The sequence below is a fragment of the Lathyrus oleraceus genome, chromosome 2, assembly GCF_024323335.1.
Source record: "Lathyrus oleraceus cultivar Zhongwan6 chromosome 2, CAAS_Psat_ZW6_1.0, whole genome shotgun sequence".
NCBI classification, from domain to species: domain Eukaryota; kingdom Viridiplantae; phylum Streptophyta; class Magnoliopsida; order Fabales; family Fabaceae; genus Lathyrus; species Lathyrus oleraceus.
Genome location: NC_066580.1, coordinates 348,575,541 through 348,603,263, shown reverse-complemented (window position 1 = coordinate 348,603,263; position 27,723 = coordinate 348,575,541). Strand labels below are relative to the sequence as shown.

The 27,723-nt window shown below is 34.7% G+C and overlaps 1 protein-coding gene across 3 annotated transcripts; it reads right to left on the bottom strand.

The window, feature by feature from the left end:
* Positions 1-2,428: 2,428 nt before the first annotated feature.
* Positions 2,429-25,801, bottom strand: LOC127119456 (kinesin-like protein KIN-14U). 3 transcript variants are annotated; one of them, XM_051049687.1, is made up of 11 exons: positions 25,204-25,299; positions 6,545-6,582; positions 5,951-6,183; positions 5,764-5,847; positions 5,520-5,681; positions 5,311-5,417; positions 5,040-5,224; positions 4,674-4,838; positions 4,364-4,582; positions 3,243-4,251; positions 2,429-2,581 (listed from the first exon to the last, which is right to left on the bottom strand). In XM_051049687.1, exons 3-10 carry the CDS (start codon positions 6,126-6,128, stop codon positions 4,155-4,157), a joined length of 1,197 nt encoding a protein of 398 aa, XP_050905644.1. In that variant the 5' UTR covers positions 6,129-6,183; positions 6,545-6,582; positions 25,204-25,299; the 3' UTR covers positions 2,429-2,581; positions 3,243-4,154. The 3 variants fall into 3 exon arrangements, with proteins under 3 accessions (XP_050905644.1, XP_050905645.1, XP_050905646.1); XM_051049688.1 differs by lacking the exons at positions 5,951-6,183; positions 6,545-6,582 and having other exon boundaries at positions 25,204-25,801; XM_051049689.1 differs by lacking the exons at positions 2,429-2,581; positions 3,243-4,251 and having other exon boundaries at positions 4,440-4,596; positions 25,204-25,295.
* Positions 25,802-27,723: the final 1,922 nt, after the last annotated feature.

Here is a 27,723-nt window from a genome sequence, read left to right as displayed (position 1 = left end):
TTTTTGAAGTTATTACGACTTAACCTTCATCCTTTTGGTGATAATGATTGTTGAAGTTGATGATTTAACTATCATCCTTTTGGTAATGGCCAACATCCTTTTGGTGATGGAAAACATTTATCAATTTGATCTAACCGTCATCCTTTTGGTGATGGTGATCTTCTAAGTTTGGTTTAAACCATCATCCGGTGATGGTGACGTTTGTCAAGTTCAATCCTACCGTCATCCTTTTGGTGTCAGTGATCTATGCAGTTATGATCTCACCATCATCCTTTTGTTGATGGCGATCCTTGCAAGTTGTTAGTCTTACTGTTATCCTTTTGGTAATGGCAAGCTTTATTATGATAACCATCATCCTTTTGGTGATGGCCATCATTCTCGTGGTGGTGGCAATCTTTGAGTTTATTGGTCGTACCATCATCCTTTTGGTGATGGCAATCTTTGTCAGTTTGATTTCACCATTGTCCTTTTGTCAATGATGATGTTTGTCTTTAGGATCTAACCATCATCCTTTTGGTGATGACGACGATGAAGTTTGGTATAACCATTGTCCTTTTGGTGATGGTTATGTTTGTCATTGTGATCTAACCATCGTCCTTTTGGTGATGGCGATCTTTGAAATCATTGTGGCTTACTATTATACTTTTGGTGATAACAAGCTTTGTTGTGATCTTATTGTCATTCTTTTGGTGTCGGCGATCTTTGAAATTAGTTTGATCTGGCCATTATTCTTTTGGTGATGGCAAGCTTTATTATGAAAACCATCATATTTTGGTGATGGCGATCTTTGTCATTATTAACATACCATCATCCTTTTGGTGAAGGAAATTATCCTTTTGGTAATGACATGTTTTATCGTGATAACCATCACCCTTTTGGTGATGGTGATCTTTAAAATTGTAAACTAATCATCATCCTTTTGGTGATGAAAAGTTTCATTGTGATAACCATCATCCTTTAAGTGATGGTGATCTTTGAAATTATTATGACTTACTATCATTCTTTTAGTGATAGCAAGGTATGTTTTTTATCTTACCATCATCCTTTTGGTGATGTAAATCATTGAAGTTGATGAGTCTAATTATCATCCTTTTGGTGATAACAAGTTTTGTTGTTGATATTACTGTTACCCTTTTGGTGTCGGTGGCCCTTGAAGTTAACAATCATCCTTTTGGTGATGAAAATTTTTGCAATTATTGTAACTTATTATCATACTTTTAGTGATGTCAAAATATGTTATTGATCTAACCACCATCCTTTTTGTGATGGTGATATATGTCGTTGTTGTTTGTCTAACCATCACCCTTTTGGTGGTGGCGATCATTGAAGTCAGTTTGATAGCCATCATTCTTTTGGTCATGGCAATCTTTGATTTTTTTTAGCCATACTATCATCCTTTTAGTGATGGTGATATTGGCTTGTGACTAACATAATCCTTTTGGTCATTCCAGTCGTTGGTTTAATTTAATTATGATCCTTTTGCCGATGGTGATCTTTGTCAATATTATCCAACCATCATTCTTTCGGTGATGGCGATATTTGAAATCATTGTGGCTAACTTTCTTCCTTTTGGTGATAGCAAGCATTATTATCTAATCATCATCCTTTTGGTGTCGGCAATATTTGTAGTTTTGATCTTACCATCGTCCTTTCACCAATGAAGATCTTTATGAGATATTAAGTGTTCACTCGAGGGTCGACATTGATTTGATATCATATCCCCAATATCTTGGTTCTCTTAAAAACTCATTACACTTTCTTTCTCTTAAAGACAAATTTAGAGTCTTTTCGTATCTAATTGACTTCTATCTTGAAAGTATGAAACATGTGGCAGTTAATCTTACTTTATTTAAGGCAATTAGATATGGGCAGTTGTCATACTCCAAATTTGTCTTACCTTATTTGTATTGCATTCTTCAGTTCATTTTCATCTACAACAACATGACCATTTCATTCGTTCATGTACTTTCATCAGTTTTAAATAAAAAAATCATTTGCATATGGTCCAATAAAGTCCAAGGTCAAAGGTTTGACCTTGTAACCTTGATTAATACTTTCTTACTTTTCTCATTGTTTTAATAATTTTCATTTGCATCATGCGTCATTCTCTAATTTGAATTTGAAGTAAAGTCAAGGTCACTGTTAACTTTGATTTTGGTTCATCTAGGTGGCATTTGTATTTTTTAGCCGTCCCTTTTAGTTTAATTTGAATTTAGCTTGTGGTTGTTCTAAAGCATTTCTTAAACATTTAAAAAAAACATTTTTTTTCATAAAAATTTTATTATTAATTACATTCAGAGTATTTTTCATTTGTTTTTGTTTATCAATTTATTACTAAATGTCATGCAAATTTAAAACTATCTATACCAAAAAATATAAATTAGATTAAAGTTTCTTTTTATTTACATTTTTATCATATTTTACACACACAAAAATACACAATTTTTTTGCTTTTACACTTTTACAAACATTGCAAAAAATATAATTAACAACATTAAGCGCTTGTTGCAGCTTCATGCTTTCACGTATAGTGTTGCATCCTACATTCACCCATGCTCCCTGCTTATCAACACCATCAACACTACATGAAAACAAAACAAAAAAACATTCAGCATCCAAGCATAAAGCGTACATACATTAGTAAAAACACACTAGTAAAATAATCTTTAACTAGTTACGTTAGTGATAGCATTTTTTATTACAACGGTAACAATATTTACAGTGAAAAGTACACAAAGTTGTGCACATTGGATATCAAACAAACTCACAAATTACTCCCCTAAGCCCACAATTTCAGGGATGAAAACCTCAACCTCTAGCAGAATTATCCACTCAATCCTCACACAGTCAGCAGAATATCTTCCTCTCACACGATTTTTTCATTCACAAAAAATCCCACACACTTGTGGGAGGAGACTCACACGAGTCTCATTTGATATTAATCCCCATTTTAATCCATTATAAAAGAGGGTCACCTGATTCTTCACAGAGGACAGAAAAAACCTAACACTATTTGGCTCAAAGTTCCCCTCACAACTATTAATCACCAAAGCTCAAAAAATTAAGAGTTACTCATATTCAATATTAGAACATGAGTTTGCTCTAAGCTAGACCTACATTAACAAGCAGCGCAACTAAGTTATTCAATCTAGACCTAGAGGATCCACAGAGAGGGGACTCGGAGAAGAGGAAGAAGAAGCAAGCTAAAACACGCAGACAAAAAGAGAGCTTATATATCGTACCTTAAAGTTGTCCCGAAAAAACTCTTCAGAGCTTCAAAACTCTAGTGAGACCTCTCTCTATCTTCTTCTTCCCATTCCTCTTTGTTTTCTTGTTGCCTTTTGTTGATTATTGTAGTTATTTGTTTGTCTATGTTGGTTTGAAATGATGATTTGAAATTTGTATGAAATTAGGTTTTGCTTCATGTATTTCCTTTTGAAATTGAATGAGGGTTTATGTTTAGAGTGAGATTTTTGGTTGATTTTGATGTTGGAAAGTTCATGCTTTACGTATTTTTAGAATGAATCTGGGTGGGTTCTGATGAGGAACACGTGCATCCTTTGTTCTTTAACATTGTGGCGTTCTGATTTTGTTTTACGAAGTGGGTCTCAATGTCCTTTTTGAAAGGAGAGAGGGAGGAAAAGGAGATTCTGAGAGGAAAGGTCTGGGATAGGGCTGGACAACGGGTCGGGTTGGGCAGTTTCGGGCCCAAAAGCCTCACCCATCCCAACCCTCGGTTAAGCCATATAAGCCCATTTTCGCCCATTTTTGTAATCGGTTTGGACGGGTTGGGTTAGGACGGGTTGCGGGTTATGCAATCGGTTTAATCGGTTTTATTGGGTTGATATTATTTTGAGCCCAATAATACATTTTGATAATATTTTGAGCTACAAATTACTACAATTTAGATTCAAAATAAATTCAAAGTATCAAAAACTTCAATCCAAAATAACAACTGTTATGCTACTTCCACACAGACCTTAAAAAGAAATTAATAAATTACAACCATTGTATCATATACAAAAACTCAAACTACATGAGAAACAAGAGAACTTTTGAAAGTATATCAAACAGTTGACTGTCCATATTACATCTGCACATGGTTGGTTCATTCAGATGTCTCATTGTTCTTACTCTAGTCTCTCAATTACTCATTATTTTCTACGCAAAAGTTGATTGTATTTGCAATTTAGAGAAGAAAGCAGTATCATACCGAGAGAATCTCTCAGTAGCTGGGTCAGCTTGCTATTTCTGCAAACAAAGAAACATAAAATTATGTGATACCTTGACGAGGCTAGTTTTGAAACATTGTCAGAGTAAAGCTTTTTATGCTGTTAATCAATAACAGCGGCAAAATACTTGCCTGTAAGGCACATGACACCTCTTTCTCTTCAAAGCTGCAAGGACATCAGCTAGAGCTGAAAGAGAAAGATTAATAGCACAACCTTCGTCAAGTGTTAGTCCTCTGGCCCCGGTTTTTAGCAATCGTTCGCTGCCTCCAAGATCAACCATCCACAACTTACTTGTTTCGCTTTTGGCTTCGGAAGAATCCCCACGTCTAAATATGTTTATCCTTGTCAAGCTAGATATATAAAGCTAAACAGATAAAGTAACTATCAAGCAGAGAAAACCATGAAAATGTTTTGGAGTATCTAATTAGAACTGTGACTCACCAGTGCGACCTGCTTGATGCCTGGTTTACATTTGTCCACGAGGTTGATCTGAATCGTTTTCCTTTGTTGTACCACCATCTTGCTTTAGCACTCTCGGAAATTTGCACTTCTGAGAGACCCTCAATTTCCACCAATCCCTTTGGATCTGTTTGGATGTTGAGATTGCTGTAAAAGTAGTTGGTGAGCCACAATGTTCTCAAGTAGAATTGATTCTAACTTGAAGCTAGAATCTGAAATTTTTGCCTCTACAATTGATTTTTAGCCTCAAATTTATTGATTATCCCAGTTTTACATAAATAAGTCAACTTATATTCAATTATCTTTTAGGCAGAATCAAGTTTTAGTGAAAAAAAGTAAAAAGGTTACCACTTAATGAGAGGTTCATGTGTTCTACAAGACTGTCTTGGAGACAGCAGATCCCTGACATGGCCCATGTAAACTTCCAACATACTCATTGAAAAAGTAAAAGAGGACGAAGCATCCATTGACGCTTGACAAAAGAGTTCTTCAATAGCTCGAGGAATAATCCCTAACTGCTCATTTGTACCATCCTAAAATTAATCATATACAATCAGAAACCACAACATACATTGGATAACATTAATTAGTAGATGAACACAATTTTGACATCACTGACCATGGTGAATGTCTTGCCTGTGCCGGTTTGACCATAAGCGAAAACGCACACATTGTGCCCGTCCATTGCAGATCTTAGAATTGGCTCCAGTTCAACAAAAACACTTTCTGCAGATGTTCATACAATGGTAAACACAGTAAAATTTGGTACAAATATCAAATAATTAAAATTAGGTAACACAACAAAATGGAATTTGATAGAGTACTAACCTTGAGTTGTATCTTGATGAAAAACCTTATCAAACGCAAACTCTTTCCTTGTCCCACCAAACTTAACTCGAACTCTCTCTGATTCAGCTGATACAGGTTCATAATTTCTTCTCTTCTCTTTCGAAAGATTCGGTCGGATCCTACAAAACACTCTAATGCTCCCTGAATAACAAAATGAAAATTTCCAACCCTCTAATAAAAATAACATATTAACATATAATAGAAACCCCAATTAAGACTCTACCTTTGATATCCAATATCTTACTCAATGCTTGTCTCCTCTTTCCATCCACTACTCTCTGCTTCAGCCTCAGTTCCTCAACCTCTCCTGCATAAAACAAAACAAAATCAGCAACATTTATTTCACTTTCACATATTTAATTCAACAAAAACCAAAAAAGGAAATAAAAAGATTTCTAATTTATCTATACTTTGTAAATTGGATATCAAGTGTTGAATCTCGTTGTTTTGTTGCTCAGGAACAACAGCCACATCAGTGTAAACTTTTGAAACCAATAATAACCCTTCAACTGAATCAGAGTTTGAAACCTGAGTTTCAGTTTCTGAAGGCAGCAGCTGAGTCTGGTCTTCTCCATTAGAAAGCAACATATTTCCACTCACAAGTAAGAGAAGTTTCTAGAGGCTTTTGCAAAACGACAAGAAGCTAGAACATGAATAATGAAGCATGCGTTATGGTGAAGCTAATCATGTAGAGAAGAAGAAAAGAAAAACAATAACCGTGATTTCTGTAACGTAAACGAAAAACCAGAAAAAAAGAAAAGAAAAAAGTGAGGTTGAAACAAAGGAAGCACTGATTTTGAAGCAGGGTGTGAAGATCAACCCTAAGTTCCAAAAATCACGGTTCATGCAGGGGTAGCAAAAGTCACATTCCAGTTTCCAAAGGTCAACCCATAGTAATCAAATATTATGCACAAATCAAGTTTTTAAGTTAGAGAGTTAGAGAGAACAAAGAGATTCATCGAAACAACAACAATATAAGCAAAAAAAACACAAACTCTAATCACCTGTAGAGTGAGAGAACTGGTCCAAAGCCTTTAATCACCTGTAACAACAACAATCATTATAAACCCTAAATTAAAAACCTTAGATTCAGAAACCCTAATTAAAAAATCCTAACTAAGAGTGATTTAACGGAGAGTGTGTGAAACTAAGACTTACTAACTGGAATGAAAGAGTGAAAGGTCTGGAACGAGTGGAGTGAGGGAACGAGAGAGTAAGGGAAATGGAAAGGAAAAACGAGAGTGAGAGAAGTGAGAACAAGAGATGGAAAGGAAAGAGCGGTGTTTCGTAGATGAGAGGGTCTGGGTAACCGTGGGTCCATTTTTGGTACCCGACCCGTTCTTTTGAACCCCCTGTAACCCGGTTCGGTAACCCGGTTGACCCGTTGGCCCGATCCAACTCGCCCAAATTCTTTTTTTTTCGGGTTTCACCGGGTTGGGCCGGGTGGGCGGTTTATGTCCACCCCTAGTCTGGGATGATAAGTTTGAATTGTTGTACACTTTATATTCACTTTCTTTTTATCTTTTTTATGGAAAGCGTGTGCAGAGGGTGATGAGAAAGGTGGGTGGTGGCCTATTAAATTTTCCAATTTTTTTCTTTTTACCATCATCATGATCATTAACTATCAATGGGATTTGTTTTTTCATTTCCAAGGTTGTATCTGTGTGGATCTAAGGATAGAGGGGGTGGTCACCCTTTGTCCTCCATTTTCCTTCATTTTGTTTAGTTCATATTAGCGTTTGGCCTGGAATGTAGAGTTTGGGCCATTGAGGGCCCAACCCGTGTGGAATTCTTTTGCAAACCTACCCTATGTTTCTAATGCACCCTCGTTTGTTTAGTCTCTCTTTTCATTTAATAAATTAGACTTTTTTATTTTGATATTTAAGTTTAGTTAACATTATTCGTGATTAATTCGATTAATTAATTATATTAATCATTATATGTTGCCTTAATTAATTTATTTATTAAAAACATCCTAATTAATTAATAATGCTCATTTGATTGTTTAGTTATTTAATTATTTAATTATTATTCATCATTTTATAATCATCTTCGGAACTAATTAGCAATCGATAATATAATTTAAAATAAACTTAATTTTGGTTCAACACCAAGTGTTTTATTTCAAACTCGATTGAATCATTCTCAATTCGATTCAAATATTTTCCCAATTAAACATAACGTTAAAAATCTTTTCTTAAACAAGCACAAAAAAAGAGAATCCTTGGAGTCTCGCATTCTTTGACTCCTCGAATGATCGCTCTCGAGGCACACGTCTTGTGTTATTCGTTCGTTCACTCTTTTGTTTCTAAAACCCTTAATCTAAACTTAGACAAAAAGAGAGATTGTTGTAGTCTAACACTCCAGTAGAACCTTTGAACAATCATCTTAAATATTCGTTGTCCATCAAACAAATTTCATAATCACATTGAATGAAAAAGATATCATTGGAGTCTAGTATTCCAGTAAAACTCTGAATAATTGGTCCCGAGACCCACGTCTCGTTCTCACCGAGTATTCGTCATTCTCTTGAAAAACTCAAACACATCAAACTTATTTTCTTGCCCACGTGCGATAGAAAATCTTTCACAAGAGAATATTTGTTAATATTTCCTAATGTGTATACAAACTAGCGCTTAAGTCTCCACCGCATGCAAGCCAATATTTAACCTTTAGAATGCGATCTAAACACATGTTCAATCTAACAAACTTTAATTAATAGAAAACTCTTTTTCAAAAGAACATTGTTTAGTCCATTCTAACGCGAATATAGACCAACGCTTTAAGCCTCAGATTGCAAGGACAAGCAACGTTTAACCGTTAGAATGCGATCTAAATACTTGTTCATTAAAACAAACCAGCCAACAAAACTTAGTCTTCACCCCGAACTACGAAGCTTTGAAATCCTCATTATACCCGAGGATACGTAGGAGCGAGACCCGCAATCTCATCAAGCACCCTAATAAAAATATCTTTGCGACCCGTTTTCTTTTCCTTTTACACATTTTATTACTCAAAGAAAACAATTAATATAAGCTAACATTCAATCCCAAGTTTAACTAAAAGGTTCCCGTTTAGTACAACAGACGTGAGGGGTGCTAATACCTTCCCCTTGCGTAATCAACTCTCGTACCTGAATTTGGTTACTAAGACCATCTTCTTTTTTATTTTAAGGGTTTTATCGATATTTTCCCTTTCCTTCATTGGAATAAATAAAGTTCGGTGGCGATTCTGTTTGAACTATTTTTTTCTGCGACTTCGTGAATGATCATATTTTTCGAGATGCAACAACGACTAGGGTTCATGATGGATCCCTTATTTATCATGGTAGATGGAAGATACTCACATCTCGATCGTAGCCTTCAAGGTAACCATCTTACTCTGATAACAATTAGTAGCCTCCCATTTTATAATGGGTGTGTGAGTGGTGATTATTAAGTCTTCGACTGACTAGGTATATGGTTTACTAGGAAGACCATGTGTGCTTGTAGATACCTGTGGGCTTTGGACTCAAATAATGGGTTGCAAGATTTCTCTAAAGCATGGGTACTTCTAAAATGGTGAATTATCGGTAACGAGTATGCACTTGTACCGGGTACTCGTATCGTAGTCGTGATACTTTATTTTTTCTCATTATTTGATTTTGAATAAAATTTGTGGTTTTCTAAAATATTAATATAGTATATTTATGTGTTTTAATTTCTTTGTTATTATATCTTAACATTATTTTTTATTTTTTAAAACTTTTATAGCGGTGTTTTGTTATGAACCTAACAATTTAGTTCTCTACTCATGTATTTTATAGAAAATATTTATTTCATATTAACGTATTAATATTTTAAAAAAATTGTATCTCATACCGGCACTAGTACCTGCACTGGGTATCGTACCCGTACTTATGCATCATAGCGGGATTCACAATTAAGTTATAGGCTTAGACATAGTTAGTGTCGAGTTCAGAGTCTTAACCTTCCAAACAATTGAGTTGTTAGGAAGAAATGTGTAAAAGCATTATGTCGGTTCGGTTAAATTATATTCAATTTGATTGTTAATCTTTCAAAATAAATTTATAATATTAATATAAAAAATATAATTAAGGATGACAATTTGACTCATCTCCAATGGGTATCTACAAAATTATCTACGATGGATAAGTTAAAAATCCATAAAAATTGGTATGGACATGGGTTACGATAATTATCTATAAAAATAAACGGATATGTGTGTCGATATGGACACATTGGTATTCACCCCTTCTAATACACGCACAATATATATTTATGCATTTTAATTTATATTTATATATTTTAATTTATATTATTATATAAAAATGTATGGCTATAAATTTTAAAAAGTATATCAATGTTAAACTAACATGTATTTAATATAAATGTTCTTTTATTTCAATAATAATTTTTTTTTAAACTTTTTAATGTTTTTAAAATTTTAAATGATATGATATTTTATAATTTATCTATTTACTTTTAATAAGAATACGAGTAACGTATAGGTGTAAGTATTTACGTATCCATAAAGTATGGGATACGGGTGGTAACTTTGACGTCCAAATGGATATGAATTTGGATACGAGTATTCTTCCAAATCACGAATATAGAAATGTATATTATAATATCCTGCTCAAATGTTCTTCATTCTCATTCTTAAATATAATACTTAAATAATAATAATAAATATATTAAAAAATTATAGAGTGGAGAAACAAAAAACTTCAATTATTTTATATATAAATAATGACACAGAGCAGTTCTCTATTCTGGTACAATGAATTTATAAAACATATGTTATACGTTAGAAAATTAATTTACCAAACATAGAATAAATCTCAAATTTAGATATATCCCTATCAAGATTGACTTTTATTTCATGTGGTCATACACACAGCCGTTAATACGATCTTGTAAATTGTTGCTTCTACTCTTATCGCTTCGCTAGTTTTTGGCATTCTCAACAAACTCCTGCCACAATGGCACGTCACATATACCTTCATCTCAAATTAAGAATGCTACATATTTCTAATATTTCTAGCTAGCACAATTGAGCGGGTTTGACCAAAGATAATTTGCTGCTTAATTAAATCTTGTCTTGTTAGTTTGTAAAGAAAGTGTTTATCAGTTCCAATTCTTCTGTATGAAAGCTACATTGTAATTGTATCTTAGTCAAGAGATCTTAACGTATTTAGTGGTAGTTACGGTTACTTATACTGTTACACTTTTTTTTAAGCTAGTTAGGAAGATTTTTTGTATTCGAAGTAACAGGTGAATAACTAACTTTTGTATATAAACTACGGTACAATTTGATCGATGTATCAGAATTCACTTTCATTTTTTCAACTTTTCTTTTAATATCATGAATTCATGTGAATTTTTATATCGTTGAAAATCTTTTATCAATCAATTAGTATTTATTGATATTCAATTAGTTATAAGTGTAAATTATATTATTACCTATTGTGTATAACCATATTTGTATATAAATATACAATATTTTTGATCATATTCGACACATAGAAATGCAATCACATCATGGTATCTAGAGTTGGTTGACCTACTGTCTTTCATTCAAAACATTTTCCTTTCTCCATAAATATCTGGTCAGCCACGACAATGTCACGAGCGTTAATGCCATTCCCAAAGATCTTTCGGTGAGATAATCATATTGTCGGACTCGTCTCCTTCCGATCGGCCGGAATCCAAAAACCGTGCCTCCTCCCGCTAGTCCACGCACTTTCACTCCTCCCGCGCATAAATCTCACGCGCCTCCTTACCAGCCGCGCGTGGCAGCGTATCCCGTCGCCCCTCTCATCGTCGATTTCGTTGCTGGCACCGCCTTCATGCGCTCTTTCCAGATCTACTCTCGGTTTTTTGTTTCACACCATCAAATATCATGGGAGATATCGATTGCGTCATGTTCACTAAGGTTCCACTTATCCCGTGTGAGAAACTAACCGGAACAACCAACTACAACATATGGGTTGGTGCTGTCAAAATGTGGTTTCACGGTCAAGGATATGAGGATCACTTAACTACAAAATCAGACAGTATTCCCACCATCAAACGGGACAAATGGAAACAAACTCATGTTTCTTTATGCACTGTGTTATGGTTTTCCATAGCAACTAATATCCAAGCACAGTACCAAGCCTTTACCACTTGTTATGAGGTTTCAGAAAACGCTAAGAAAATCTTTTCTAATGATTTCTATAATCTTTACAGTGTCATCGCCAAACTTAACTCTTTGAAATTGGAGAATATAGATATGCAAGTCTATCTGAGTAAGCTTGATGCGTTATAGGAAAATTTCACAACCCTAATGCCTTTTACAAAAGATGTATCAACTTCTGTTGAACAACAAAGCAAGTATTTCATGATCGTGGCACTTGTCGGACTATCATCAGAACTTGATTCCGTTTGGAACCATATTTTATCAGGATCCAATATTCTTAACTATGAAGCAGTTAATGAACAACGGTTGCCCTTGGCTACACCTCATGCTTTTGGATCGGTTTCTACTCCATCTCCCACTGAGTCATCGGCTCTTCCTTCCCACTATCATGGTCATGGTGGACGAACCAGAGGACGGGGTTAACATCGTCATGGTATTCATTGTAACTATTGCAATCATTACTGTCACATTGAAGTCGATTATCGTACAAAGGCAAGAGAACAATAACGACAACCACGGGTCATTGTCGTTGCTCAATCAGATATCATGAAAGACGTTACTATTCCCGTCGCTAGTTACAATGATTTCCTTCAATTCAAAGTAGCCCATCAACCATCATCATTTGCTGTTGTTTCTCAGTTGGGTAATCATGTAGCCTTTATCTCTACATCGTCTCTTGGTCCTTGGGACCTTGACTCTGGTGCCTTTGATCATATGACTGGTAATAATTCTCTTTTATCTCACTTGTCTTTTTCTGATTCTTGGTCTTCTGTCACTATGGCAGATGGCTCTAAAATCAAAGTTCAAGGCATTGGTCAGGCACATCCACTTCCAAACTTGCCTTTAGAGTCTAACCTTTATATTCCTGGTTGTCCTTTTAATCTAATATATGTTCACAAGCTTACTCGTACTCTTGATTGTTCAGTCCTTTTTAATGATAATTTTGTTTATGTTCAGGATCGACGTACAGGACGGGTGATTGGAGCAGTGACTGAATCTAGAGGATTATATCATCTATCTTCATCGGTGGCATGTGCTTCTATTGCTTCTCAAGACCTTATACACCGACATTTTGGTTACCTAGTCTTAATAAAATGCATATTTTAGTTCCTAGTTTTTCTAAGCTTTCATCTTTTAAGTGTCAGTCCTATCAATTAGGCAAACATACTCGTAGTACTTATTATCAACGAGTACGTAAAAGTATTGCATCACCTTTTACTTTAGTTCACTTTGATATTTGGGGTCCTAGTCGTGTAAAGTCTACTTTAGGATATTATTACTTTGTAACTTTCATCAATGATTTCTCACGATTCACTTGGTTATTTCTAATGAAAAATTGTTCAGATGTTTTCCGTATATTCTAAGAGTTTTATGCTGAAATTAAAAACCAGTTTAACACTTCCATTAAAATTTTACGCACTGATAATGCTCGTGAATACATGTCATCCCAGTTTCAATCTTTTTTAACATCACAAGGAATTATTCACCAATCATCATTTGCTCATACACCACAACAGAACGGTGTTGCTGAACGAAAGAATCGTTATTTAGTTAAAATCGCATAGACTCTTTTACTTCACCATAATGCACCTTCTCATTTTTGGGGGGATGCTCTCCCCACATCATGTTACCTTATCAATTGAATTCCTTCATCGGTCCTTCAAGATCAGATTCCATACTCTATCTTGAATCCACAATATGATCTCTACCCCATTCTTATTCGAGTTTTTGATTGCACATGCTTTATTCATTATCTTAGTCCGGGTAAATACAAACTTCCCGCCAAATCTCTCAAATATATTTTTCTAGTCTACTCACGTGTACAAAAGGGATATAGTTGTTTTTATCCTTAACTTCAACGATACATTATTTCCTCTGATGTTACATTCTTTGAAGGTTCCCCTTTTTTCTATGCCTCTGTGTCACCCGATGAGATTTGTAATTTAGATGTTCGAGATATCCCTTATTCCATCCTCACACTCATTAAACTTTAATTGCAGGTCTATCAGCAATGGGTACCTCGTCTATCGGAAGTTAGAGATGATATTGATCCACCAGCACCATCTCCTGCTCCAATTGTTCCTCCAGCTATGTCACCTGAACTTGGACTTTGTGTGTATTCCTAAGTCTACGGATGAAGATATGATTGATCATAATTGGCGTCAGGCGATGGTTAAAGAGATGGTTGCATTGCATTCAAATAACACTTGGGACATTGTTACTCTACCTTCAGACAAAACTACAGTGGGATGTCGATGGTTTTATACAGTGAAAGTTGGACCAGTTAATTAGATTGATCATTTCAAAGCTCGTTTGGTAGCCAAGGGATACACACATATATTTGGCATTGATTATGGTGACAATTTTTCTCCAATGGCCAAAATTAGTTCAATTTGTCTCTTCCTTGCAATGGCTGCTATTAATCATTTATCGCTTTATAATTTGGACATTAAAAATTCCTTTTTACACGAATAATTGGAGAAGGAAGTGTATATGGATCAATCTATAAGTTTTACTGTTCCTGGCAATTCAATACTTGTTTGTCGGCTTCATTGATCTCTTTGTGGGATGAAACAGTCTCCGCATGCTTGGTTTGGTCACTTCAGCTCTACCTTGATACAGTTTGGTATGACTAAATGTGAACCAGATCACTCGGTTTTCTTCCTTCATTCCTTCACCGGTCAGTGCATCTTCTTGTGGTATATGTTGATGACATTGTTCTCACTGAAGAAGATACAAAGGGTATCCAACGACTCAAAACTCATCTTTTCAAAAAATTCCAGACAAAAGATTTTGGTTCCTTCAGATACTTCTTAGGTATTGAAGTTGCTCAGTCCTCATCAGGCATTGCAATTAACCAATGTAAGTATGCATTAGACATCCTAACTGAAATTGGTATGCTTGACTGTCCTCCAATTGATACTCATATGGATCCCAACGTCAAGCTTCTTTCGGGTCAGGGGAAGTTATTATAAGACCCGAGAAAATATTGATGTCTAGTAGGTTGACTCAATTATCTTACCGTCACCAGACCAGGTATTACTTTTGCAGTGAGCATTGTGAGCCAATTCCTGAATGCTCCTTGTGATACTCATTGGAATGTAGTTATTTGGATTCTCATATATATATATATAAAGAATGCACCAGGAAGTGGGCTATCATATGAAGATAAGGGTGATTCTAAAATCACTTGTTATTCAGATGCAGACTGGGCAGGATCATCGTCGGATAGGAGATCCACTTCTGGATATTGTGTTCTTTTTAGGGAAAATATGATCTCATGGAGGAGCAAGAAAAAAACACAATTGCACTATCTAGTGCTGAAACTGAATATCGTGTTATGTCAGCAGACTCAAAGGACTTGCATGGCTTAAGAATTTTCTCAAAGAACTTAGGTTGGGAAACCTTCAGGCCATAAAAACTCATATGCGACAATCAAGTGGCACTCCATATTGCATCCAATCAGGTTTTCATGAATTGACCAAGCACATAGAAATAGATTGTCACTATGTAAGAGACAAAGTATTTTCATGAGAAATAACCATATAATTTGTCAAATCTGAAGATCAATTGGCTTATATGTTTACCAAGTCTCTTTTAGACAAAGGCGACTTATCTAGAGGTGGGTGAATAGATCCCAAGTTAGAAAACTTTACAAAAATTATTTTGAAAATTTTACCGGCTAGCAGAAGTGACCCTGATCGAATCGTCTAAACCGAGCCGCTATCGAAAAGCCTGGATATTCGTATATAGAATCAAGTTATGGTAATGATAAAAAAATTATCAATATAATTTTAACAACAACATTTGAATGCTACAATAAAAGTGAAGTCTATTTCCAATGACAAAATACACAAAAACGTAATTGAGATAAATTATCAAAAACCTTTTGTGCAATCAATTTTGTAAATAATTTTGTATGGCTTTGTTGATTTTCAAATTCAACCAGAATATAATATATTGTGATCAACTAAATAAAATGTTTTTGAAAAGTTTAACCGAACGTATTGATTGCACAATCAACGAATTCAAATTTGCAAATAAAAAAAGAGAGAGAGAGAGAGAGAGAGAGAGAGAGAGAGAGAGAGAGAGAGAGAGAGGAGGGGGGGTAGATAAGGACTTGGTTAGGTAGTTACCCAATCGACCTTTCTATGGGTACGTCAGTCCTCAATTCGAACTCGAATTGAGATAATCAATCTTACTTTGCAAAAGTAGTTTTACAAGAAAATGTAGCAATATAACCCCATAAATCCTATGTTTGATATTGATTCTAACACTTTCTCTGCCCTTGAACTGAGCTTGATCAATTCATCCAACAATACCAATTTTATCCACTATGTCATGCTACTCCTTTACAAGAAACCCCATTCTTCAAAGTTTTCACTTGATCGAATCCAAATTGTGAATTGTTGTCACCCAAGATTTACCAAGATGATCCTCCGGTTACCGTTACTCCTTCAACTAAACTCACCTTTCTTCGAAGCTTTCACTCGAGTGAATCAAACTTGTGTAATATTGTCCAAAACCTTCAAATCACCAATTGATCTTGAAGGAAAACCCCAACTTGTTTTTCTTATTTGAAACCCCGAAAGATTCTTAACCCAAATTACAATTCAGCAATCTAAATTGGACATTATCAACTCTTATTCTAGATGGAACCCAAACAAAAAATGATTATGTGTAATTTGTTTATGTGTATGTATAGAACATATGTTGAAGATGAAGAGAACTCTTTGTATATTCTTGGTTTCGTATGTTTCAAATGATGCATGTATGGGATATATATATATATATATATATATATATATATATATATATATATATATATATATATATATATATATATATATATATATATATATATATATATATATATATATATATATATTTGTGTGTGTGTGTGTGTTACACTATTTTTCTAGTTAGAAAGGTTGCTTGTATCCTAAGTAAATAGTGAACAAATTTTTGTGATTTAGGATTTCTACTTTGTATGTTTGGAGTTTAGTTGCTAGCTGCGTGTTTTGCTAAAAGAAATAAGGCATAAACAAAGATGGAGAAAAGTTGGACGAGTGCAAAATTTGGGCATAATGGGTTGAATAAAAAATAAATGGGTTATTATAGTCATTAGTTGGGTTCCCTAGTTTGACGTTTTTTAAAAACTAAATCGAAAACTGAACCAAACCATTTCAGTTTTCATTGTTTCAGTTCGATTTTTAAATTGAACAAAAAAAATCAATCTTTTCAGTTTGATTTAGTTGTTTTAATTGATTTTTTCTTAACCACTTAATTTAAATGGTCTATTTAGTTCATCAATGAAAGAGAGAGACAGATAAGAGAAAGGAAGGGAAAGTTTTGGTTCCATTTCAAGGAAAGAAAAATATAAAATACATTAGGTGTTTGCAAAATATGGATAGATAATATTTTTATTAATTAAATAAAATAAATATAAAATTGTATAGATATAATTGAAATTAAACAACATAAAAATTAAAACATTTTTTATTAAATTACTATTTTTTTAACATAATTGAATGAAATAATCATTTACATCTTAGTTTCTTTTTTAATAGATGCATCAAATTGCTAGAATTAACATTTGTAAATTTTAAATGAATTGGAGCTAGTTATTCAATATATTTGTTATGATTTTGTTACATATACATGTTATGTGTATATTTATAAAGACAAAAATGAACTTACTTTTTTTAAGTATTTATTAGTAACAAAGTTGTCTAAGCTTTTCTACTATTAACAAAAAATAATTATTATTATTATCTATTTTTTATATGTCAATAATAAGTATGTGTCTCATATTTTTTCTAATATTTGTTAGTTATAAATATGTAACATGTATTTTTCTTAATTAATGACAAATATTTATCATAAGTATTTATATTAATTAATAAAAAATATTTGTCTTGCACTTCTTTATGTATTTGTGCTAGTTTGTTGTATGTTTTATTATACTTATCAATGACATACATTTATCCTTTGTATTTTTACTTATGGAAAATATTTATTTCGTATTTTATTTATATTTATTGATGACAAATACATGTTTTGAATTTTATTTTGATGGACCGAACATGATTTAATGATGATTGTGTAAACTTTCATTAAAATATTCAAATTAACTAATGAATTATGTGAATAAAATTGTCGTGTATAAACTATATTTTTTAATGGATATTTAAATGACTTCAATAAAATTGAAATGTAAAAAAACTATTATTAATGTGTCATAATTGTTAACAATTTTATTTTACATACTAAAAAACACTAGTTTTCTAGTCATAAACATGGAAAGCCCCAATACTCCAAAATTGATTAAGTAGTGGTGTTCGACACATATCTAAAATTAAACATCCCAATACATATTAGAGAAATATTACTCGACTTTTATGACCTTGACTATTTATTTGTTGATCTTATTCTTCTATCTTTTTTATTGAGATTTTTTTCACCACTAGTATACGACTCATTAGACCGACTAATTCAGTTTAGAGGTCAATTCTGACATTAAGTGGTTCCAACTCCTTCCCGTTCGTAGTTGCGGGGGATTTAATAGTAGTCTTCCCTACCAAGTTCAGGGTCAATCACCATTGGACCAACTAATGATTGGTTTCTTGGTTGGGATTTAGAGAAACCACCTCTTGAGGCTCAGTTGTAAGGAGTTGATTTAGTCAGGTATGACCGGTCTTGGACATGTTTTTCCTAAATCGGTTCCAGTCTCTAAGATTAACCTCCACATATTAGTCATTGGGTCGTTCCTTGGTCCTCAAATCTTAGTTTATGGTAAGCTGTAGTGGAGGAATCTCCATATGATCTGAAGGCAATTTTGGGTTATTCCTCTTTCTTTACTTTTGAAATTTAGTATGATGTAATGTACCTTTTAACTTTTCCATATGATTTTTAGGTATTTGGCGCATTTAAAGGATACATTTTTCCACATGATGTAGGTGTAATCATTGCAGCATGGGAAAATATAATTGTGATAATTTAATTGTGCCAAGTGCCAATATGCAATTATCATTTCATACATATAGTTCTTTTATAAATAGATGTACACCTTGGAAATTCTAAAAAACTGAACTATCAGTCATCGTGACCGATTTGCCATGTCGGCTATTTATGAAAAGTAAGTGATTACCGAGTTGCTACATGTGATACATGTATGAGCTCGGGTTGTAGGGTTCTCAAAGGGACGACGATATATGTGGTCAGTGTAATGACTATGGGGTAGTTCCATGGTTGCAGAGACGTTGCATAAGGTGATAAAGAAGACGTTACATGACAATGATGACGACAGCGGACATTATCATTATCATTTAATCAGGAAAACTGAAGGGAAACTTCTTAAGTGATCTCTGGAAGTTGATGGATATAAAAGGACTCCTCGGTAAGGAGAAAGGAACAACGAAGTAACACCAAATTCACAGTGCATTTATGGTCTCACCTGACTCGCTTCAGGGAGATTATCCAAAGGTCTTTATCAGGAACATTTGGCGAGCACCATGGGGCCTCGATAAAACTTTCTCAGACCACACAAAAACATCATTTACACCATAATAACTCGATGACTGGATCATCTCTCAGCAAGAGTGAACCTCGCACTCCACCAGACATGGTGCAACTTTTGAAAATCATGGAGAGTTTGCGCCAACAGAATGAGTCCTTACAAGAGAGTGTTCACACACTACAGCAAACACAAAGTACTAGGAGGAATAAACAGAAGAGGAACTCTTAGATCCTTAACCTTTTTTAGAAGAAATCTTGGGTGATCAAGTCCCCGAAAATTTCAAACCACCACCTTTTCCATCCTTTGACGGGAAAAGGGGTCCACTGGAGTATATAATTTCAATTAACAATCAAATGGAGATAGTCAGTGGTTACGACTCTTTAAAGTGCAAACTCATGGCAGGAACGTTCAAAGATGTAGCCTTATGTTGGTACATGAGCTTTCCTAGATTCTCCATCTCCAAGTACCAGGATCTGACAAGGAAGATGGTAGAACACTTTTCTTCCAGCAAGCATAGAAAGGTCTCTCATCCGAATCAGGAAATGTTCGTATGAGCCTTCCATAACGGCCTAAAGTCCGACCATTTTAATGAGTCTTTTGCGTAAAAGCTGACCATCAGCATGGATGAAGTAATGAATAAAGTAGAATTTTATATTAAGGGTGAAGAAAGAAATATGGAGAAGAGATCCCAAGATGCTAAGGAGAAGGTACAACCTTGGCATGACGAGTCTGGGCCCAAAATATATCACCTCATGTCGGGTCGAGGGACAGATCAGAAATGAAGCCTTCTTAGAGGCCATACAACAACTTCGCCGAGAGCTTTACTCCACTCAATTCAAAACACACGGATATCCTACACAGACTATATTATCTCAAATTGATACCAGAACCTAGTCTCCCCAAGAGGGCCAACGTCGTGATGGGAAAATACGAGAATTCTTGGTGTGCTTATCATCGTTTGAGAGGCCACCCTACAGAAGATTGTCATCAGCTAACAAAATAAATTGAGATCTTGATCCAAAGAGGCCGGTTGCTATCATACGTGAAAGATGTCGAAGGATCGGTAGGAAAGAGAGATCCTTCTCATAGAGATCCATCCACCAAGAAGGGAAAGAGTACCGAGGAGGTTCGTGAAACCAGGGTAGCATTCCATACACTCAACATCATCTCATGAGGTTTTGATGGGTGAGGTGAAACAAGCTCGGCTAGAAAGAGATACGTTCGGTCAGTAATGCACGTCTCCCAGAAGCTATTTTCAGAAAAGGAAGAAAGACTCGTCGCTGTCATCTTTTCAAGACGAGATTCGAAAGGTATACTGGCACATGAGAATGACTCAATGGTCATAAAAGTACAAATTCATGATTAGAGCGTCAAGAAGGTGTTAATCGAGATGGGTAATTCTACCGATATACTATATTGGGATTCTTTCAAAGGCATGAACATGGATACATCTGAGTTGCTACCTTAAAGGCACCGTGGTCGGCTTCTTTGGGGAACATGTCTAGGTATTACGTACTTTCCTGTCATGACAGTTTTTGGAAGTGGAGACAATGCCAAAAGCATCAAAGGAAGATACCTAATAGTAAATTCATCTTCACCATATAACTTCATCATCGAAATGTTGGTGTTCATTGTTAGAACAAGATTTGGTTCTGCATTTATACCTTGAGTTTTGATGATAACAATGTTGTATTTGTGTGAGAATAACTTTGGTACCTTAATGGTTTATTATTGTGTAGCTTTAATAGCCAGTTTTGATTCTGAGTATATGACGTGCTACGTCATCAGTTTCTGAATGATGAGTTTTGATTCCGCTTCTGCGTCAATCATAAAAAGTTCTGAAAGATGTTCAAAGTTGTTGTTGCAATGATCTTTCTGCTTCTATGTTGATTCACTCCTGAAAAGCTTCTGAGGAGACGATATGTTGCTGCTGCAACATTCTCTCAGTTTGTGCTTCTGGACGAGACTCTGATCACTAAGCTTCTGAAGAATGACAAGCTTATGAAGTTATGATACTTAGCTGAAGATTCTAAATATATCAAGCCATACGTTGAGGTTATCAAGGTTCTGACAGTAGATTCTGAAGATATTGAAGATCTCAATCCAGACTACTGACGTTGTCAAGGTTCTGACCAAAGATTCTAAAGTTTCTTAATCCAGCTTTATGTTTCTTCATTTCATGCTTCATCAAATTTTATCAGAAGCAATGAACTTGAAGATAAGATCAAATGGGTACGTGATCAAATAGTACATAGTACAAATCAAATATTCTTTCCACTATTTGATTTCGTGGACAAAGACAGTGTTGGTGTAAGCCCTAGAGGCCAATACTTTTGATACTTGTATCGAATTATTTATTAATAATAAAAGGTTTTTTCTTTATTATGTTTGTTTAATAAAGTCCCTAAAATAGCTAGTCCGTTTAATGTATCAAGTGTGACTTAATCATGAGATCCCATTAAACATAAGGACACTATTCTTAAAGTATTTGTAGTCGAGCTTTGTTGTAAAGTGGGATAACATTAAAGCATTAAGACTATTATCTATATAGACTAATGATCACATCTCATGGATCATGGATAAAGAGTTATCAAGTCTTAAACATAGGTATGAATATTAAGAGTAATATTTATATTGGATTGATCCGTTATGAGAATACTATATAGAATGTTATGCAAAGTGTCATAAGTTATTCTCATGGTGATAGTGGTGTATACCACCTTTCGACCTGAAACCACTATGGACCCTAGATGTAGAGTCTAGTGCCTTATTGTTGATCAAACGTTGTCCGTAACTAGATGACTATAAAGACAATTGATGGGTACTCCATAAAGCATGCTGAGGGACATGCGTAACAGGATAAATGTCTATGGGTCCAATATTGAATTGGAAAAGGATGACACGGTCTATGCCTTGTGTTTAATATAGACATAGGGGCAAAGGGGTAATTGTACACATAAGTATTATCACAAAAGGATTTGTCAAATCATATGACATATTTGTGTCTTGGGTAGCATTGATGTGTTGCTAGATACCGCTCATTGTTTATTATGTTAAATACGTGATTTAATATAATTGTCAATGCCGCGAAAACCTACAGGGTCACACACAAAAGGACGGATTAATGAGAGATAGAGTAACTAAGGAACACCATAAGGTACGCTGCACTTAAGTGAATTGTAGAATATCGTAAGGTACAATGTACTTAAGTAGAATTCGAAATATGGTAAGGTACCAAGCGCTTAAGTGATTTTGGCATATTATAAGATATGGGCCACATACACTTAAGTGGGCTTTTTAGTTTGCAGCCCACACAAGTGGTTCTATAAATAGAACCCTTATGCAGAAGCATTTGTGCAGTTGCAATTTCATTTCTCTCTCTCTCTATCTCTCACTCAAAGCCTTCATTCGTAGCAGCTAGCATTGAGATTGAAGGAATTCGTTCGTGTGGACTGAGTAGAGGCGTTATCACCGTTCAACGTTCGTGATCGCTCTGTAGATCTGCATCAAAGGTTTCAATCGCCACAAGAGGTAATGACTCTATCACTGATCATGCCCATTCGTAAGGATCATTAAAGGAGAAGTACTTTTTTTTAAATTCCGGTGCGTTTTGGATCGCCCTTTTCCTTCAGACAGTACTATACATCACACTTGTCACTGATTTTGTGGGCGAAGGACAGTATGCAGTATCACTCCTTTCACCATCCAACAGTGAGCATCTGCTCTATTTGGTTTCCCCATTTTGCCCTTCAACGATCTCTTTTCTTATGCTATATAAGTGAGACTTTGTGACTTGAAGAAATATGTTGGTGCTACAACAACTTGACAAGTTTGTTTCTTTGTGAAAAGCTATCAACTTGTAACACACAAAATATTATTCAAATTGTTTGTTTGATTCCTTAAGAAGGCTAGGGTATAGTCGGATCCTTGAGAAGACAAAGAAGGGTATTCTTTGTGATTCCTTAAGCAGACTAAGGTATAGTCAGATCCTTGAGAAGACAAATAAGGTTATTCTTTGTAATTATTATAATCAGTTAATTATAGTGGATTAAGTCCTTGTGTATAAGGTGAAATCACATTGGCGGGTGAACTGGAGTAGCTTTGAGTTTCAAGTGAACCAGGATAAAAATACTTGTGTTTTTATCTCTTTGTTATTAACATTTAAGTGGTGTTCTTGAGTTGGAAAAAAGCTTTTGTTTTGTAAAACCCAATTCGAACCCCCATTTCTTCTTTTTTTCACACCTTCAATTGGCATTAGAGCTCTGGTTCTAATTGTGATAAAAGAATTTTTCTAAAGGCAAGAAGGGGTTGATGGCTATTTGGGATGACTTAGAATCCGAAGAAGAAGATTTTGACGAAGAAAAAGCCAATGTTGCATTGATGGCAACTATAGATGATCCAGGAGGTTCTGAAGAACCAAAAGACAAGGTGCTGACAGAATCAGACTCAGACTCTGATTCTGAATAGGTATTTTCTAACCTATCTCGTTCTGATCTTGAATCTTGCCTCTCTGAAATGCTGGAAAAGCATCAGAATCTTCAGAGTAAGTACAAGGACCTTAAACAAGTCCAAGTAGTTGCTTCTGAAACTCGCATTGAGCTTGAGAAAGACATTTCCTCCCTAAATGAAAAATTATTTTCTTTAGAAAGTAACAACTCTGATTTGAAAAGCAAAATTTCAAAACTAGAGGAGGAAATCGTCTCAGAAGCTTTTGGCACTGATTGCGTCATTAGATATGACAAAGCATTCCAGTACTTTCTGGCTAAAAGCATAGACAGAAGCAAAATGGCTTATTTGATCTATGGAGTTAGCATAAATGGAAAGAAATATTTAGGTTGTACGGAGTCTTTAAAACCTGATGAAAGTCATGAGGTAAAACCAAAACCTCTTTATGAGCATTTCGTGTCTGCTGGCACTGAGCTTGATGTTTCTGCACAGACACAGAAACATACAAAGGGTAAGAACTCAGTTTTGAAACCTAAGTATCATGCACAAATTCCTCATGGTTATCCTTTTGCACAAAGATCCAAAGTTGTAAGAAACTCTAAGAAAACTAATAAGAGAGGGCCCAGAAAGTGAATACCTAAGGATAAAATAATTTATGACGCAGGCATCCTTAGCAGCTCGGCTGAAACACCAGTCATGGTACCTAGACAGTAGATGCTCGCGACATATGACAGGTAAAAGGTCTATGTTCCAAGATTTGAAACTTAAGCCTGGAGGCTTCGTTGGTTTCAGATGAAACCAGAAAGGAAAGATCATTGGTTCTAGAACTATTGGTAAAGGTAAACTTCCTTATATTACTAATGTTCTTTTAGTTAATGGTCTGATGCATAACATTTTGTCTATTAGTCAATTTAGTGACAATGACTATGATATCATTTTTAATCAAAAGTCATGTAAGGTTGTTAGTCAGAAAGATGGTACATACATTTTTAACGGGAAAAGAACGAACAACATTTATAAAATCAGACTTTCTGATCTTGAGGATCAATATGTAAAATGTCTAATGTATGTTAATGAGGAGCAATGGGTATGGCACAAATGTTTGGGCCATGTTAGCATGAGAAGGATTTCTCAGCTAAAAAAGCTTGGATTAGTCAGAGGCTTACCCAACCTGAAGTTTGCTTCAGATGCTCTTTGTGAAGCATGTCAGAAAGACAAGTTTTCTAAAACATCTTTCAAAGCGAAAATTGTTGTTTCTACCTCTAGACGTTTAGGACTTCTGCACATAAATTTGTTTGGACCAGTGAAAATTGCCTTTATCAATGGAAAGAAGTATGGATTCGTCATCATTGATGACTATATCATTAGTATGCATAAAAAGGGTCAATAGAGAAGAGTCAATAACTTGATCTTTTTCATCTGAACCCTTATCACTAACAGCAAGAAAAACGAGCAAAAAAATACAAAAGAAAGGCAGAAGAAGAAGAAGTTACAAAGTCAAAGGAGAGAAAGAACCTGAGATTTCGTGTTGAGTCTTTTTTCTCGTGTAGGTAGCGTGCTTTTTTTTCATTTCCATACTACGTTTGAAATTGTTGTTATCTTTTTTTTATTCTCTATGTACCTCTGTAACACTGAGAATATTGAAAAACGATTGGGGTATTGGATTGTTATGGGTGGGGTTTTCTTGTTTGAGCTTCTGATTGTGTGGTTTGTCTTTCAACCGTTTGTTTGGTGCTTACGATTGTATGTTCGTTGTTTCGTCACCAGGTTCGACATTGTTGAGCTGTAAGCGCTAGCTTAGTTTGTGAACTTAGGGTTCAAAATGGAAGTTTCTGCTTCTATTTTCATTGTGTGTTGTGACCTAGTTTCATAGCGGTTTGTATGCGTTTGTTTTGTTTATATTGAGTTTGGATTAGCTGCTAATCCATGGTCTTTTTGCGTTTTGTGAAAAAGAAGTAAGAACGACGGGTAGATAAAAGAAAGAAATGAAATGGTGATAACATATTGGAAAAGGGTTTCGATAGATAGTTATTATTTTGTTTAGCTTGTTTTCTAAGGAGTTATGTGTTTGTTTGAAAATAGATGGAAGTGGCTGAGTGAATCAAAGAGGAAATTAGGGTTTGAGTTGTCCCTCTCACTCTTTTGTGTGCCAAACTGGATCCGGGTCAATTTGAACCCGTGTACCTAGACTTCCTCTTCATCATCATGGGTTGCACCATGTGGGTTTTCATTGTACCCCTCCTTTCTTTAGGCCCATTGTTTTTTCTGTTTTAGTAAAAAGGTATCTTAGTGTGATTTGTTATCTTAATTTTTTTTTCTTTATTAAAACAAATATTTAAAAAAAAATTAAGTGTTAGATGCAAGGTTGGGGTTTCCAAAGGTCCATGGATTTTCTTTTAATATTTAGAAATAATTTTTTACTCTTATGACTTGAATTGTTTAATTTTTTATAAGTGCTCGCATGCCTTGTATGATAATTATTTGATTATAATTCATATTTGATTGTATATCATTGCATGATTTACTTAATTTTGTATGAGAATCTTTGATTGCTAAGCAAAATATGATTAGACAAAAAATAAAATCAACCTTTCAAAAACAAAACAAAAAACACTTGATCAATACCAAGTTTCCACTATCCAGACTTCTCAAACATTCACCTTCAATCATTTTCATACCCTCAAACTAATCGTTTTGCAAACAAAAATCAAATATTTGGTCCAATGTCAAGCCCTTTTTCCAAATCAAAAATTTAAAAAAAAACATTTAACCGTTACTTAACATTTTTCAATAAATCGGATGAAAATGAACAGGGTGTAGTCCACAAGCTCTTGAGAGTTAGGATCTGAGATGTAGTTCTCGCCAATCCAAACACTCATCATCCTCCAATCAATTTCACAACGTGTAATAAACCTCGGTTAACATCGAGTGCATTTTCACAATCAAGACTTCAAAACATCTAAAAATATCAAAACTTGTTCACAAATAAGATGAAAAAGGAACGTGGTGTAGACCACGAGCTCCTGAGAATTGGAAACGAGATGTGATTCTCGATTGTCCAAACTCTCGTCATCACCCAAAAAAAATTCACACACATCAAACTCCTTTCTTGCCGATGTGCGATAACTTTCAAACCTTTTTCACAAACGAAAGATATTTTATCTCGAGATAATATGTTGTCCACAATTGTGTGAGTTAAGATAAGTGACGTTTTCCCGTAAATGTTGATTTGTAAATCCATTCAATGTGATGCAAACATCGACTCCTCACCTGTTTTTGGTAAGTAACGTTTTCCATCAATTGTAACAAAATAGCTTTCGCTAAAATCGGCCAACAAACAAACATATTCTATCAAAAACTACATAGCCTTGAGTTCTCAATCGCAACTGAAGATACGTAGGAGCGAGATTCAAAATCTCGTCAGACACCTTAATAAAAAATAAATCGTTTTATCCTATTTTTATCTTTTGTAATAACTCAAAAAGTCTAACATTTGAAAACTAACATTAACGTGCACAACTAATCAAACAGTTCTTGTTAAGTACAACGGACGTGAGAGGTGTTAATACATTCTTCTTACGTAATCGACTCCCGAACTCTGATTTGATTGCAACGACCAATATCATTGTCGTTCTTATGAGAATTTTATCGATATTTTTCCTTTCCCTCTTTGAAAATAAATAAAGTTCGGTAGTAACTCTGTTAAATTCATCTCGTGAACATGCGATTGCACTTCGCGAGATCATATTCTCATTTTTTGAGTTACGATGGAATGCCTCACTTAAAGTCAAAGAAAAATGTCCAAACAACCAAACCATTATCTTTTTGTTCTAATAGAATCAAATTAAAATAAGTAATTCCTACGCAATCCTTGAGATCGATACTTGGAAATAAATTTTTAAACTCTACCACTAAAGCAAGTTCCCATGCACAAATGTTGGCTTTATTACTCTTCATTGCCACATCTGCAATTTAAATCAATTGTCTCACTGTTTTCTGTTAGGGACTTCTTAGAGCTCAACATATTGGTACTAG

Excerpts from the sequence above, each read along its gene's own strand:
- LOC127119456 (XM_051049687.1), bottom strand. The coding sequence starts at position 6,128 with ATGTTGCTTTCTAATGGAGAAGACCAGACTCAGCTGCTGCCTTCAGAA. Across the intron at positions 5,848-5,950 it reads CTTGATATCCAATTTACAAA|GAGAGGTTGAGGAACTGAGG; the intron begins GTATAGATAAAT and ends TGTTTTATGCAG. Across the intron at positions 4,839-5,039 it reads CATGAACCTCTCATTAAGTG|CAATCTCAACATCCAAACAG; the intron begins GTAACCTTTTTA and ends CTACTTTTACAG.